Source organism: Labrus bergylta, chromosome 1 (genome assembly GCF_963930695.1).
Source record: "Labrus bergylta chromosome 1, fLabBer1.1, whole genome shotgun sequence".
NCBI lineage: Eukaryota > Metazoa > Chordata > Actinopteri > Labriformes > Labridae > Labrus > Labrus bergylta.
The window spans coordinates 14,571,703-14,588,142 of NC_089195.1; the positions used below are offsets into that span (position 1 = coordinate 14,571,703).

General features: G+C 38.8%; 4 protein-coding genes across 5 annotated transcripts; 3 read left to right on the plus strand and 1 right to left on the minus strand.

Moving 5' to 3' along the window:
- Nucleotides 1–1,059: 1,059 nt before the first annotated feature.
- LOC109986874 (GTPase IMAP family member 4-like) lies at nucleotides 1,060–6,665 on the plus strand. Of its 2 annotated transcripts, XM_065954652.1 has the most exons (4): nucleotides 1,060–1,596; nucleotides 2,080–2,681; nucleotides 4,072–4,076; nucleotides 5,175–6,665. In XM_065954652.1, the coding sequence occupies exons 1-4, from the start codon at nucleotides 1,569–1,571 to the stop codon at nucleotides 6,235–6,237; spliced, it is 1,698 nt and encodes a 565-aa protein (XP_065810724.1). In that variant the 5' UTR covers nucleotides 1,060–1,568; the 3' UTR covers nucleotides 6,238–6,665. The 2 variants fall into 2 exon arrangements, with proteins under 2 accessions (XP_065810724.1, XP_020493388.2); XM_020637732.3 differs by lacking the exons at nucleotides 1,060–1,596; nucleotides 2,080–2,681; nucleotides 4,072–4,076 and adding an exon at nucleotides 4,464–4,609 and having other exon boundaries at nucleotides 5,168–6,665.
- A 4,385-nt stretch (nucleotides 6,666–11,050) lies between these two features.
- Nucleotides 11,051–11,667, plus strand: LOC109986891 (histone H2B 1/2). The gene has a single exon (XM_020637749.2). It carries the CDS (start codon nucleotides 11,053–11,055, stop codon nucleotides 11,425–11,427), a length of 375 nt encoding a protein of 124 aa, XP_020493405.1. The 5' UTR covers nucleotides 11,051–11,052; the 3' UTR covers nucleotides 11,428–11,667.
- A 1,817-nt stretch (nucleotides 11,668–13,484) lies between these two features.
- LOC109986887 (histone H2A) lies at nucleotides 13,485–14,818 on the minus strand. The gene has a single exon (XM_020637746.3). It carries the CDS (start codon nucleotides 14,519–14,521, stop codon nucleotides 14,138–14,140), a length of 384 nt encoding a protein of 127 aa, XP_020493402.1. The 5' UTR covers nucleotides 14,522–14,818; the 3' UTR covers nucleotides 13,485–14,137.
- A 23-nt stretch (nucleotides 14,819–14,841) lies between these two features.
- Nucleotides 14,842–15,915, plus strand: LOC109986885 (histone H3). The gene has a single exon (XM_020637743.3). The coding sequence runs from the start codon at nucleotides 15,279–15,281 to the stop codon at nucleotides 15,687–15,689; it is 411 nt and encodes a 136-aa protein (XP_020493399.1). The 5' UTR covers nucleotides 14,842–15,278; the 3' UTR covers nucleotides 15,690–15,915.
- Nucleotides 15,916–16,440: the final 525 nt, after the last annotated feature.

Sequence of the window (16,440 nt, forward strand, 5' to 3'; positions counted from 1 at the left end):
CTTCAAAGATAAGTAGAGTAATACTTAAACAGAGAATCTGTCAGGATAATCAATCCCAGGGGGGAATAAATAAATGTTTAAAATCATCCAATCAAAAAATCCCAGTCCTTTAATGAAGCAGAAAAGACACAAGGTTTTTTTTGTATGATTTTTGTTTGTCTTTATTTGATAGGGAAGTGGATAGAGTAGGAAATCAAGAAGAGGAAGTGGGGAATAACATGCAGGAAAGGATTTGAACCTGGGCCGTCTGCTTCGAGACTATAGCCTCTGTACATGGGGCACTCGCACTAACCATTAGTCCATCTGCGCTCCAAAAGCTACAAGGTTACGGTATTTAAAAAAAGAAAACAATCTCTTAGAAGACAGTTCTGTTTCCATGATCTTTCACTCGGACATGGTGTAATAAGGTACTCTTGTTGACAGACTTTGATCCTGAAATAAAAAAGTTGAGTTGAATAATAACATACACAGTTGATGTTTTACCTTCTTAAAGTTTTTAGAAGAAGTCTACTGTATCAGTCTCTTCGACCTTCAGTGTTACATGCAATGTGATTCAGAAGTAGCCAGTGTTGGTTTAGCAGCCTAAAAATAATTGAAATAATAAAGCTGACTACATTTTTACATGTGAGTTACTGGCCTGTTTAGGTGAAAGAGAATTAATCTATCTCTATTTGTATAGTGCCAATTCATAACAAATCCCTAGTCCCTAGTCTGTCTACAAACCAAAAGTCCATCCTCTCTGTCTTTTGCCTGCTCCACTTTTCAGAAAATGTGTGCTCAAACAGGCCGTTTGGAGATTTTCCCTTCATGACATCACAAAGGGCAGTAACCCCTCCCTCAGGTAGGTGACACTCCCACAGCTAGGTGTTTGTTCTGCCCTCTGAGTCTGCCTTCTCACCGTAAACAATAGGACATGGAGCGAGAAAGCCAGAGACACCTGGCCCTTCCAGAGAGGGGCGTGGTCAGACACAGCTCATTTGCATATTTAAAGGTACAGACACAGAAACAGCCTGTTCTGAGCAGGGCTGAAATAGAGGGGTTTATAGGCATGATCAAATACATGATCAGAGTGGATTTAGAACAAGAAACTTCACAGAAAGGTTTCGGGGAGCTCTGAGATTTATTTAAACTTGTTGAAAAGAAGGAGACAATGTTACCTTTAATCTGCCATAAGCGAAAAATGGTTAGAGTGAGATGCAGGAAGAAGGATAGAGACAAACAGATCAACAACAAAAATGAATAAGATAGATTTATAACTACAGTATTAGTAATCATGATAAACAGTTTGACAGCAAAAACTCGCTAAAGTTTATTTAACAAATGAGCAAATGAAATCTTTGAGGCAAAAAAATATACAAAGAGGGGTGTTAATATTTCCAAAGACTTTTAGAAGCTCACGCAACCAAAGCTTCACTTTCACTTTGACTAAATTGAAACTGAAACTAAATGTTCAGATATATGTGGATGTGGTTTGCAGAATGGAGTTGTATGACAAAGAGGAGAAGCAGCAGAAAGACTCAGACCTCTGAGTCTGCTCCACTTGACACCTGCACTTTGAAACCTCAAACATGGCCGGCAGATACAACTACTTATGTGGTAAGTCGCTGTGCTCGTGTTGTGTAAGATTTTTATATCCAACAGGAACAACAACAGAGGAGCCTGTATTTCAACCAGCATCTACAGTGAGTGACCATAGAACGGGAAGCAGTCAAAGCCTCCATTGATAATTTTATTAAATATAAAGGGAGTAGGTTAAGGGACTTCAACCTTTCTTTTTAAGTATTTAGAGAATGCAGAAATGTTGATGACTTTGAGGAAGCTAAAGATAGACAAGTTGTAAGTTGAAGAAGATTTTACTTATGCTATGTTTTTAACTGTGAAGATACAGACCTGGCAAAGCTATCAAGTTAAAAACCAGCATTAATAACACTATTTAAAACAGAATTACTGGAGCAGGAAAGATCAAGGGATTAAAATATTGTATCTAGGATTCTTCTTGGACCTTGAATGATGCTAATACAAAGCTTCAGAGTATCTCAACATCAATTCAAATCTAATTTTATCTATTCTTCCTTGCAGAAAAAAAAGAAATGATTTTGAGGATGGTGATGGTGGGGAAGACAGGAAATGGGAAGAGTGCCACTGGAAACACCATTCTGGGACAAAACTGCTTTGAATCAAAGTTCAGTTCAAAGTCTATGACTGTGGACTGCTCTATTGGTGAAGGTACAGTAGATGGACAAAAGGTTGCCGTTATCGACACCCCGGGCCTCTTTGACACCAGGTTTGGCATGGACAAGACAGCTAAAGATATCACCCAGTGCATCTCTTATGCTCTCCCTGGACCCCATGTGTTCCTGGTGGTCATCAGACTGGGAAGATACACTGAAGAGGAGAAGCAGACGGTGCAAAGGATTCAAGAAATCTTTGGCCAGGCAGCGGACAGCTACAGCATGGTTCTCTTTACTGGAGGGGATCAACTTGACGAAGACCAAACCATTGAGGACTTCATGAATGATGACCAAGACCTGCTGGAGCTCGTGGACAGATGTAACAGCCAGTACCATGTCTTCAATAATAAGAAAAAAGATCCCTCTCAGGTCACTGAGCTGCTCCAGAAGATTATAAATATAGTCCAGATGAATGGAGGAAGCCACTACACCAACGAGATGTTCCAACAGGCTGAGAGGGCAATCGAGGAGGAGAAACAACGCATCCTGAAAGAGAAAGAAGAGCAAAAAAGAAGAGAGAAAGAGAAACTGGAGAGGGAACTTCAGGATGAATACGAGAGAGAGATGAGGGAAAGAAATAAGATTCTCAGGGCTGAGAGAGAGAGGGAACGGCAAGAGAGAGAAAGGGAAAGAAAGTTGGAGCAGCAGATTAGGGAGAGGGAGAGGATGGTGGAAATGGCAGAAATGGAAGCTGAGAGGAAGAGAGAGCAAGAGGAACAAGAGAGGGAGATAGAAAATATGAGAATGGTCCTCCAGCAACAACAGGAAAAAGCACTGGAAGAGGAAAGAGCGAGGTTGAGAAGGCAATCACAGCAACGAGATGAAGAGTGTATAATTCTCTGATAAGGTTATTTGTGTAAGTATTTTATGCAAACAGTAGGATAAATGGGAAGATAGAGATGCACCCATTGCAATTTCTTCAGACAATGCGTATTTCAGCTTTTTTCAAGGTCTGACCCGCTGATACCAATTTTCCGATTTTGTTTCTTTAAGAAATGATATTTGATAGTGGAATGTTTTTTTTTTAAACTGAAAATCAATTGTTAAAAATAAAATACTGGCTGTTAATATACTGTGTCAAACCCTTTATTTCCTGTATTCTTGTGTTTTTATGTCAGAATTTATGGTGGAAGTTTGAAAGTCTCTTCATCCCTCCTTCTATAATGTAACTCATTTGTCAGGAGGCCTAAGACCCGCCTCAGCTCCAGGTCTATGCCTGGTGTTGGGTTGACCAAAAGTTAGGTTAAGACAATATTTTCAATATGGCGACTGCCATCGACGGAATCCAAAAATCCCTGTCAGTCCTCCCCTTCAGCTGTCAGGCAGAAATCTGCCAAAGGGGAAAGAAAATTTACTTATTGAGTGTCTTGAAATAAGATGTAGACCAAGACCAAGGCAGGGCGAGGCCAAGACAGGACCAAGTACATAAACATCAATGTAAAATCATCAACTTGTGTGCAGCAGTCACTCACTTTGACCGGGGCATAAAAATCAAACAGCAAATGAATTGAAGTTATTTGTTTGTTCTGTTGAACTGACATCCATATGAGACGGTTATAGGTTTTCAGTTGGTTACCAATAGCATGACCAGTCCTAACTCAACAACGTGTAGGCCTACATGATATTTTTAAATGTTTGGAAACACTGACTACATTTTTTTTTGAATACATTAAGTCACTGCTAACCAAGATGCATTAATGACATTGAATACAATAAACTCTTACTGTGGAAACATTGGAACATGCTTTTCCATTTGCCTTTAATATGTGACCCAGTCCACAGTGTTATGTGGCTCTTGAAAGAACTGCTGCTATTTCTTGTAAATGCTGAGGAAGTGGAGGGTAAGTGGTGAGGTATCAATGGGATTTCCCAGAACCGAGTGAGCCTAGATAAACATATATGGGAGCAGTCTATAAATAAAGGGCTCATAATTAGTAATTTGAAACCGAAAGAGACTCAGCAGGGGAAACAAGGAAATTACAGTTCAATGGGTTTGAACTGGGATGTTGGTTAAATAATGATCATGACAGTTAATGAGTCGCAGTTAAGATTCACAATTAACAGGTCATGAATGCATTTTCAATGTGAAGCTCTTAAGTGTTAAAAGGAACTCTGCCAAGCTAACTGTACGAGGCAGCTTGCTTACATCACTGTGACTGTGGCCATTTAGTTCATGGCAACGCATACCAAGCTTTACTTTCACTTTCACAGTTTCACTTTCATTGTGACAAGCAATTTGTGGGTTGGTGCACAGAGACAGTATATAAGCAGCAACAGCACACACTCAGAACTCACTCTTCACTTCAACTGCACCTTCTTCTCTATTCTTTTCAGCTTGAACGTTGCTGACAATTACTACAACCTGAAAATGTCTACAGGTAAGTCATGACAATGAATCCATGACTTAAAGTTCAATAATTTTGCGGCAGTTAATCAAATCTTTATGCTTATTTTTTACATCTGAAATGTTAGAATACATTTAAGATTTTTCAGTTACAAAAAAATGTTTCTTTGGCATTTGATGACTGATAAAACAAAACAAAAAACTTGTGACATGAGTCTGGTTCTGTTTCTGCTTCTTACCTGAGAGAGGCATTGTCTAGAGAAGGGAGGGACGATGCTGAAGGGGAAACATAAAGAGACTACATTAACAAATTAAGTTTTTTCTTGCCACTGTAACTTTGCTAAATGTTGCTTAGTGCTCATGATGGATTAATGTTGGGTCTTTGTAGAAAATATACCAAAGAGTAAGGTATTTTACCTCCTGTTTTGTAACATAACAAAGAGTAAGGTCTCGATTGATTTTTCAGTTTTATATCAGTTAATAGTTATATAAAGTTATATAAGTTAGTCTTGAAAATGTGTTTGAAATTTCCTTATGTGTTGTGTGTGAACAGCTGATGTACATTAAAGTTCATCCTCACTCTTTCACACAGGATACAGCAGAACAAATAACCAGGAGCTGAGAATGGTGATGGTGGGGAAGACCGGCATTGGAAAGAGTGCCACTGGAAACAACATCCTGGGACGAAAATGCTTTGAGTCCAAGTTCAGTTCAAAGTCGATGACTGAGGACTGTTCTAAGGGCAAAGCTACAGTAGATGGACAAAAGGTTGCTGTTATTGACACCCCGGGCCTCTTTGACACCAGGTTTGGCATGGACAAGACAGCTGCAGATTTAAGCCAGTGCATCTCTTATGCTGCTCCTGGACCCCATGTGTTCCTGGTGGTGATCGGACTGGGCAGATTCACTGCAGAAGAGAAGCAGACAGTGCAAAGGATTCAAGAAATCTTTGGCCAGGCAGCAGACAGATACAGCATGGTTCTCTTTACTAGGGGGGATCTACTTGACGAAGACCAAACCATTGAGGACTTCTTAAATGAGGACCAAGACCTGCTGGAGCTCGTGGACAGATGTAACGGCCAGTACCATGTCTTCAATAATAAAAAAAAAGATCCCTCTCAGGTCACTGAGCTGCTCCAGAAGATCAGAAGTATTGTCCAGAAGAACGGAGGAAGCCACTACACCAACGAGATGTTCCAAGAGGCTGAGAGGGCAATCGAGGAGGAGAAACAACGCATCCTGAAAGAGAAAGAAGAGCAAATACGCAAAGAAAGAGAAGAACTTGAGAGGGAAGTACAGCAAAAGTATGAAAAGCAGATGAAGAAGATCAGTGATGAACTCCAGGCCGAGAGAGAGAGAGAGAAACAGGAGAGGATGAGGGAGAAGCAGGAGATGACCGAGGAGAGAAAGAGGGAGAAGGAGGAGAGAGAAGCAGAGAGAAAGAGAGAGAGAGAGGAAAAAGAAAGACAGCTGAGTGAATTAAAGGAAAAGTTTGACAGTGATCTGAAAGACCAGATGCAAAATCTGCAGAACCAGCATGAATCTGCGGCCAGAGACGAAGCAGAGCATTCTAATCCGTTATATTTTCTGGTAAAAGCTGGCCAAAGTATTGTTAATGGTGTGAGAGAATTTGGAAAGGCATTGAAAAGCTTGTTTGGGTGAGCGGTCCCACTTTCATGTGGTTGAGAACAACATGCCCACAGTTATCTTGTCTGCTTGAAGGATGAAATGATTTGTATTTTCCAACTATGCCACATTATTGTATGTTTTTATTAGAGGTTCAAATGATATCAATTCATTACAAACATTACGTTTGACTTAATTATTTTTATTGTCTTTGAACAATGGTGCTTTATTCTCTGCTTTACTGTTATCCATCATATGATAAAAATGTTCTCACTGTCATCTGATGACCTTTCGGCTTTTCTTCAGATATGTTGACCTCTGCCAATGTTTGTATGAAAAGCCTGTTTAATCTAATGACTGTGATCGTTCCAAGCTTGAATAATTCCTGTCATCTCTTATGTAAGAGCATGTTCAGGAAAAATTGTGTTAAAAAAAAATCAAGAAATAAAGATGTGAAAATCTGACTTAATCTTTTTCTGAGTTATATTTAAATCAGGGATGTAATTGGTAAATAAGGAATATATACCCTCCACCCACACTGCACAACAGAAGTACAAAAAAGTCGTAGTAAATACTGACGTTTCTCAAGGGGTTTTGCATCTCATAAAGATGACAAAGTTATAATAATGTTTTAGACAAAGTGCAAAGAAGGTGACAACAGTGAAATGTTGTCAATGTGTTGAATTAACACATTGAAGGAGTTCACATACAATTGTTCTGTAATTATAAACAATAAATTACCGTATTTTGGGTGCAGTCTAAAATAGTGACTTACGGTCAACAATATATTCAGTTGTTGATATAAAAATATTATTATTAAAGAATCCCAATGGTCTTTTTTGCATTTACAGGCTGTGCTGCCCTCTTGTGGTAAAATCAAATTATAACAAACAATGTTCCATAAAACTTTAATTATAACATGATCCCAATAAACACCAGGCCCCTTTTACTAGCTGTGTGCGGCTGCATGTTTTATTCAGTCAAAAAGCAGATGCATGGAGTGCTGCATGGGTGTTGAAAAAAGTTTGGATAATTTGTCCTTCTGGTGCTCTTCAGTGAGGGCATCCAACTTAGAAGCTTTTGAAGAAGTTTGAGGCACTGAGAGAGTTAAGCATAAAAAGCCTTTAATTCATCAGGGCAATAGATTCATAAAAAAATGCCAACAAGTTTCAGCCATATAGGCCTTCATCAGGGCAGATACAAAATGGCCGCCAAGCTACTTCCTGTAAAGGTTTAGAGCAAGTCACATGATCAGAAGTAGCCACATAGTTTAGTAAAAAGGTTACACATTTGAACAAAGAAAGTTAAACATCAAAATGTATACATGATACCAAGGCAGATGACAATTACAATATTTAAAAGTGACTAAATATACAAGCAAATGACTCAAAATTGCTAAAAAACAAAACCAAGACATCTTGATTGAAAGCTCTGATTGAGCTTAGTATATGATAAATAGCTGAAATTTTTGAAGAGTTACAGCTGCCATGACGAACCTCTTTAGAATGTAAGGACCTTGGATATTGTGGATTTTCTGTACTAATGACATGTTTGTGTTCAGCCAATCTTGCCGTCAGTTCACCAGAATGAACATGAATGAACATTTCTGGCTTTCCACTGTCACCCAGCCATGTCTCAGTGTTGTCTAAAGGTCTTACGTTTGCAAATCTATACAAAGGTATTAACCTTTGCTTGTACATCACATGGATGTATGGATTCATGAAAATGAAGAGTTAAAGATTGAATCAGCAGAAAAGATACAAACAACACTTTACTTTCCCATTGAGTTTGAGTCCTCCTGTGAAACCAGAACTTAAGTTGGACTTTGAATATAAATTCACACCATGAATATCTTAACTTAACCAGTCTTTGCCTTACCGTGTCCAAACATTTTATAAAAACTGCAGTTTGTGAAGTGGCTGCTCGAGGCTGACTAAAAACGTATCCCCTTACAGGCCCAATATTACATGGCTCAACTTTACAGCAGAGCAGAGGTGTAAAGAGTACTAATATATTCTACTCAAGTAAAAGTACTGTTACTTTGCTAAAATTTTACTTAAGTACAAGTAAAAGTACCAGTTTATAAAAGTACTCAAGTAAAAGTAAAAAGTAAGTTGTTTAAAATGTACTTTAAGTAGACGTTACTTAGTTACTTTTTTAAACAAAGCATCTCTTGTGTGTCGTGAAAAAAGGACGAGAGGATATTAATCTCAAAGTTTTTTTTAATTAAAGGCAAATCTTAGCAAAGATTGATCTTTTCAGATAAACATATTATTTTCTACCCCATTGACAAAAACAAAATATAGCCTACATAATGATGGATAAATAATAAAGAATTATATGTTCAAGTAATCAGCCGTTTTATGAAGGGACATGATTAAGCTATTTAAGAAAATACTAAAAGGGTCTTTGTCTCAATCATAAACAGTGTAAAGAGTATTGTTTTTGGTTTTATTATTCTGAGGCTGGTTAGTCTCAAAGACAGCCCCAAAGACTGATTTAGCTGCAACTAAACCTGAGATGAAAGATAATCCATTTATTGTTTTAAAATGAGCCTGTATGAGCTTATAGCCTATTAGATGTTTTAGTCATTGTTTGTTTACCTATTAGCTACTGAAGCTTCTAACTGAATCTGTTTGGTTTGAAGTATTTATTTTCACACATCTGAGATGTGTTAAGTTGCAGCAGCTTATAACACCCAACATCCTCATACGGCTGCTTCAAAATAAAAGCACATCACAGAGCTGTCAATAAGAGATTTGTATTGTGAAAACCATTCCGGAACTAAATGTGTTTATCGCTCGGAGCTGCAGCGAGAGAAAAAGCATTCTCAGCCACTTGTTTGTCCAGCCAACTTATTTGAATCAAGTTGGACTTAAGACAACGAGACATACGTTTATTAACACCTTCAGCAGGTAGACCCGCTGTAGTGGGGGTGCTTATCCGTGCTGCACTGTAGCTGAAGTGGCACCGAGCCAAGAAAAGGGTCTCTGTCTCTCTGCCTCTGGTCGCTCCGGTGCGATGAGGTAAAATCATTAATAGCAGGCCTATTATTTTTTACTCAGTAACGGATGTGATTTAAAATGTAGCGAATTACAATACTTAACAGAAAACCTACACAAGTAAAAGTAAAAGTACAGATTTTAAAAACGACTTAAAAAGTAGTAAGTAGGCTACACCAAAAAAACTACTCAATTACAGTAACATGAGTAAATGTAGCCCTAATTCTTTAATTTGCACCTCTGCAGCAGAGTCATATATGGTCTTAAATATGGTTTTGGTCTTTATAGTGCATCTTATTTATTATAATAACTAAGCTTTGACTACATTTTTCTAAAATGACAGAGGCCAAATTCTGAACTTGAGGAGTTATTTCATACCCCAATGGGTGACATCATGTTGGCTTCATCCATTGTTTATATTGTTAATGATGAACTGACGACCATATGAGACGGTTATAGGTTTTCAGTTGGTTACCGATGACTTGACCAGTCCTAACTCAACAATGTGTAGGCCTACATGATATTTTTAAATGTTTGGAAACACTGAATACATTTTTTATTGAATACATTAAGTCACTGCTAACCAAGATACATTAATGGTGTTGAATACAATAAACTCTTACTGTGGAAACATTGGAACATGCTTTTCCCTTTGCCTTTAATATGTGACCCAGTCCACAGTGTTATGTGGCTCTTGAAAGAACTGCTGCTATTTCTTGTAAATGCTGAGGAAGTGGAAGGTAAGTGGTAAGGTAACCAATGGGATTTCCCAGAACTGAAACTGAAATAAAGGTCTCATAATGACTCATTTGAAACAGAGAGAGACTCAGCAGGGGAAACGCAAAGTACAGTTCAGAGGGTTTGAACTGGGATGTTGGTTAAGTAACGATCATGACAGTATGGGGTGCCGATTGTAAAGTTGCGCACGCTACAAATAACAACAACATTTCTTCACATTTAGCCCTAAAACATCACTTTTTATTCACATTTAGAGAAATATTTGTGAACTTTGTCATATTTACTTTTGTGAATAAAAATGTAAGATAATTTCATTGGCAAATATAAATGTTAAATATTATATCTAAATGTTGAATGTTTTATCTAAATGTTAAATGTTATATATAAATGTTAAAAATACATGTCCTGATTCTAAACATTTAGTTTACATTCTAAATATTTAGCTTTGATCCTATATATTTAGCTAAGATTGTGAATATTTAGCAACTATTTCTAAATATTTAGCTAAGACTCTAAATATTTAGCAACGATTTATAAATATTTGACTGTACAAATGGGGTGGGGGCCCAATATATGCCTAGTTTGAAATACATCTGTAAATTTAAAATGAACAAAAAAAATGGTGAGAGGAGAAAAGATCTCCACATATTCAATATTTAGTTATCTGAAAGGTTTTATGAGTTTTAGTTCTGCTTAGTCGGCTAATGCAACAACATTATAATAATAGCAACCTAAAAAACATTTCAGACGTTTTGCATCACCTTCTCTGTCTTACCATTGACAAAAGGTGAGGCTAAACTAAAGAGCAGTAGAAATGTTGTGTTTGTGAAGTTACATCCACTAAAATGTGAATAATTTACTTTGAATTCATGCTTTTGCTCGTCAAAGTAAGATCGAATGCGTTTTTTAGAGGCCTTCTTTATTTTAGAAATTGCAAGTCAGCCTCCACGAAGGCGGGTTACCATGGAAACAAAAAATGTCCGCAGTGCGAACGCCACCAAACACAAGAGCGCGTCAACCAATCACAGGCGGGAGACGACACAGTGCTATTTGCATACAGGCTGTATAAGAAAACGAGCTCTCTTACCCAACTTTACAGATCAGCTTCATCATGCCTGAACCACCAAAATCCGCCCCCAAGAAGGGTTCCAAGAAAGCCGTCGTCAAGTCCACCAGCAAGACCGGCAAGAAGAGACGAAAGACCAGGAAGGAGAGTTATGCTATCTACGTGTACAAAGTCCTGAAACAGGTTCATCCCGACACCGGGATCTCCTCCAAGGCCATGGGTATCATGAACTCCTTCGTGAGTGACATCTTTGAGCGTATCGCCGGGGAGGCTTCCCGTCTGGCTCATTACAACAAGCGCTCCACCATCACCTCCAGGGAGATCCAGACCGCTGTCCGCCTGCTGCTGCCCGGAGAGCTGGCTAAGCACGCCGTGTCTGAGGGCACCAAGGCCGTCACTAAGTACACCAGCTCCAAGTAAACCTGCTGATTTATCAGCCAAAAAAACGGTCCTTTTAAGGGCCACCCACCTTGTCAACTAGGCGCAATAATCCTGAAAGTGTTTAAAAGATTTATTTTCCAATAGTTTATTCATCAATGACTAATTATTTTAAGACTATGAAAACTTTCTGTATTAAAAAAGAGATGTATGTTAAGTTCCCGGGCAAATTCCGTTTCTCTCTCACTGAGGTTTTGGATAACATTAAATTACTAAAACTCATGTGGGGATGCATTGGCTCTCATGTTTCTGCTGCGTGTGTGTGTGAGCCTTTCATTATGTCTGAGTGCTTAATCACAGACTCAATTACACCAATTAATACCACAAAAAATTAAGTTAAACTGAGTTGAGCCCTGAAAAATAACTGAAAAGATTTTTTTTTTTTTTTTTTTTTTTTTTTTTTTAAATCAATTGAACAGTCTGAATGTCTTTCACATTAAAATTACCACATCATACTTTTGCCCTTTAATGAGAAATAAGCGGTTAGTGTAGATACCCTCACCCCAAATATGGGCAACTGAAAAGTTACTTAACCTATACCCTATGGACCTGAGATGCAGACTCTGTTGAAGCGAGCTCAAACAAACAAAATCTACATTTCCTTTAACGAACACTTACAGGTACATCTGAAAGTGAGTGCACAATGAGGAACTCGGAGGAAACAAAATCATTAAGTGCTAACCAGCAGCTTTATAGGTGTTGTTTCACACCAACACAACGAAAGGTTAGACATGTGAAGTTTTAGAGAAACACACAGACACTGCTTTTAATTCTGCTGATCTTAAACTTAATAAAAAATATTACTACAAGACTTTCTTTCTTTGTCGTAAAAGCAAGTACTTCCAGTCCAAAACTACGAGTCAGACATTCAGGATGTATTTCCTCTATTAGAAATGTTATAAAGACGTTAACATCTAAATTCTTGAGCACAGAGAAAAGGACCGGAGTTATATCTGAACATTAACTTAGCTTTTGTGTGAGGAGCAGGTCAGTGAGTGATGTTAGACAGATTTATATAACGTTTATATGCACAATAAAAACATATACAGAAAAACAAAGATTGACAAAAAGGTGCAGTAAGATGCAAAAAACACAGACCATATTGGAAGCCTCCACCTAAATTATGTCAATATTATAAAAGAAAACGTTGTACTGCTCATAAATAATCTACTAACAGTAACAAAGGGTACTTGTGCCCTAACTAAAGGATAAGTGCTCAATGAAGACCCCCTAACACTTTTTTTTTCTTGTGACAAAATCATTTTACTTGTCACAGTTAATGATTGTTAGTCTACAACTAAACAGACACTCAAGACATATTTCCTCCATTAGAAATGTTATGAAAACTTTAAAAGCCTATCTAAATTCTTGGCACAGAGAGAAGGAGCAGAGTTATATCTGAACATTTTTAATTTAGCCCACCAGCTTTGTAGTCTGATGCACTGAACTGTAAATGTTACTGACAGACTGTTTATTCATTTGTTTAGAAAATAATAATCATTAGGGCTTACTACAGTATCAATGACATTCAAACGGAAAGCAGCAAATGAGAAGTTTATGAGTGAGTGTGCAACATCTGTTTTTACATTTGTACTGACCAGAGCAAAAAGAAGACTAATAAAGTAATTAATATAAACAACATGAATAAAGACTGTAATTAAAGAACAGAAGAATGTCCTTTCAATTTACAGAGAAACTGTTTTTTTTTTTTTTTTGCCAGGTGGGAATACAGAGGCCTTTTCACGTAATTCACTGCCTCTAAGTCTCTTTGAAGAATTGACTTCTGCAAGTGAGAATGGATCTGTGAATTTAGAAAAGTAAGTCTTGAGGTGCTCAGGTATATTCACCTGGTTGGACCACCGTCCTGATATAGCGTTTTTAGGAGCAGAATTTGATGGATGATTGTCTTTGAGTGTTTGCACTGGTATTATAGGAACCTGATGTTATTTATATACTTTACTATAATTTTGTACTAAATAATGTTTATCATTTCATGTCATGTGTGATGTGAATAATGTTGAGTGTTGTCATTATTTAGGTAGCTAAACCATTATTAGCATCTCATCAACAAACAGAAATTTGAATAATTAAATATAGCCTAGCAAATATCTGATCACAAGTTGTGAACTAAAGCAAAGACTCAAATTTTCAGAGTCACTCTGAGCTTTCATAACAAACTTACATAGAAGCTCACTTTCTTGAACTAAGATTGGTTTTCAATCACAGCTTATATCATCAAATGAGAATGAAACTCTCAGGTTTGTACTGAATTAGGCCTTTGTATGAGTTTGCAATGGTACAGTCTTTATGTTATGTAAACAAAGCTTCTCACATTTTTCAGGCTGTACTGATTAGTTTAGGGTTCACATTGCTTTTGATAATTGGAATGTTTAATTTCTGCACATGGCAGAAATTCCTGAAAGTTACAATGGAATTGATGTTCTTGTTGATCACGTCACTGATAACCATGCATTTTATTTCCTTTCCACTTTTTGACCTTTTTGATTCTCTGCTACAGACTTAAACCAGCAATAGTTTAGAAGGCACATAGACTACAACTGAGTGAGAGTTTAGTGTTACAAGTAATTTTAACTCCTATCCAAGTCTTAAGCATTAAGATTTTAGCTCATTTGAAGTTATGTGGGTGGCTCTTAAAAGAGCCGTTGTGTTTATTTAAGCCGGTTGTGGGTGTTTATTTCTTTGCGGCTTTTTCTGTCTTCTTGGGCAGGAGAACAGCCTGGATGTTGGGCAGCACGCCGCCCTGAGCGATGGTCACTCCTCCCAGCAGCTTGTTGAGCTCCTCGTCGTTACGGACAGCCAGCTGCAGATGACGGGGGATGATACGGGTCTTCTTGTTGTCACGGGCTGCGTTACCGGCCAGCTCCAGGATCTCAGCGGTCAGATACTCCAGCACGGCCGCCAGATAGACGGGGGCACCGGCTCCCACACGCTGAGCATAGTTTCCTTTGCGGAGCAGTCTGTGAACACGACCGACCGGGAACTGGAGTCCGGCCCGAGAAGAGCGAGTCTTTGCCTTTGCTCTGGCTTTGCCGCCGGTTTTACCTCTTCCACTCATTTTGGGATATTCTTTCTTGAGTTAAAGCTCAGAGAAATGATGCTCGATACTCGGCTACAACCGGCTTTATAAGCCCACTGAGCGCGCGGGGTCGATCCGCTGGACCAATCAGAAAAGAGGCCTCTAGTGGGGCAGCAGAGGGCGGACCACTTCAAGATTTGGCGGACAGTTTGAAAAAAAAATTCTCCAATTAGCAGCGGAGATTGAGGCAGGGGCTCGTGCTGCATTCATGTGATGTCGGTAACATCAAAAACAAGTTTCCGAGTTGTAAAATGCGCATGAACACCTGCTCGAGTTGGAACAACAACTCGAAAAATAATTAGGTGCCCGACTTGATGACAGAGTCGTCATCACCTGGGGGCAAAATATAGTTTTGTTAATGTTGTTAATGGTAACATACTTTTTATTAATTCATGTAGGCCTATTGCACATACAAGGTTTGCTCAAATGTAACTTTTAACAGTTACATTTCACTGATCTTCTTGAATCAACGCTGTTTTGTGCTGTTGTTACAATATTTAGACTTTTCGTACTGAAATAACGACTTCTAGAGTCGGAAATTTGACCACCCGAGCAGCACTTGAATGCAGCATCGCTCCCCCCGGCTGGGCTGAGCTGGAGGAGCAGTCCGTGACCAATCAGAGGCCAGAGCTCTGAAGCAGCGTCACAGTTTCCACATCCGCTCCTCCGCTTTAAGAGCAGCTCGTCTCCGCTGCTTTCAATACACTTTTTCTCCCATTCAGAGAAAGAAGAGAAGATGGCAAGAACCAAGCAGACCGCTCGTAAGTCCACCGGAGGCAAAGCCCCCAGGAAGCAGCTGGCCACCAAGGCTGCCCGTAAGAGCGCCCCGGCCACCGGCGGCGTGAAGAAACCTCATCGTTACAGGCCCGGTACCGTGGCTCTCAGAGAGATCCGTCGCTACCAGAAATCCACCGAGCTGCTCATCCGCAAGCTGCCCTTCCAGCGTCTGGTCCGTGAGATCGCTCAGGACTTCAAGACCGACCTGCGTTTCCAGAGCTCCGCCGTCATGGCTCTGCAGGAGGCCAGCGAGGCTTACCTGGTCGGTCTCTTCGAGGACACCAATCTGTGCGCCATTCACGCCAAGAGGGTCACCATCATGCCCAAAGACATCCAGCTGGCCAGAAGGATCCGCGGAGAGAGAGCTTAAAATATCTGCTCCTTCAACAACATCCACAACGGCTCTTTTAAGAGCCACCTACCTCACACAAAAGACATTCATCCTACACAGACACTTAATGAGTATATGTACACAAATGTGATTAACCATATCTTAATTACAATTGTTATATTTCTATTCATTTAGTGCTAGACATACTAGAAAAACAACCTGAATGAACAAACAACACAAACAATAAACTGTTAGTAGATCCACATCTTCTACACCTGGTCATTTATCAACAATAATCAAAGTGCCTGTCCCACAGTCCAATGGGGTTTAGGGCTGTGAAATCCACCAATTTGTATTGTGCTAATAATCACCAACATTATCTCAATAGAAAGCATATAATATAGCCTATGTAACTGTTATATACACATACTAAACATTAATCTATGATCACTAAACATGCTGAGACTTAATATTACAAACAATAAAGTATACAAGGCTATCAGATAAATCCTGTAAATGATGTAAAACAACAAAATGTAAGATACAGAATTGAAAAGTAGAAAGTAAAGGTCACTCGGAGACAAAGATATCCAGCTGGCCTTAAGGCTCTGCGGAGGGAGAGCTTAAACTATCTAGACCGATAGATTCACTATATTGATCCCAAACTGGGAAATTGTGGATCTGTAGCTCCAAAACAATCCCAACGTAAAATAAATACAGAGGTCACTTGTGTCATTGTGTTTTACTTCATTTTAGATATTGACAATGTTAAAATGGGGTATACTTATAA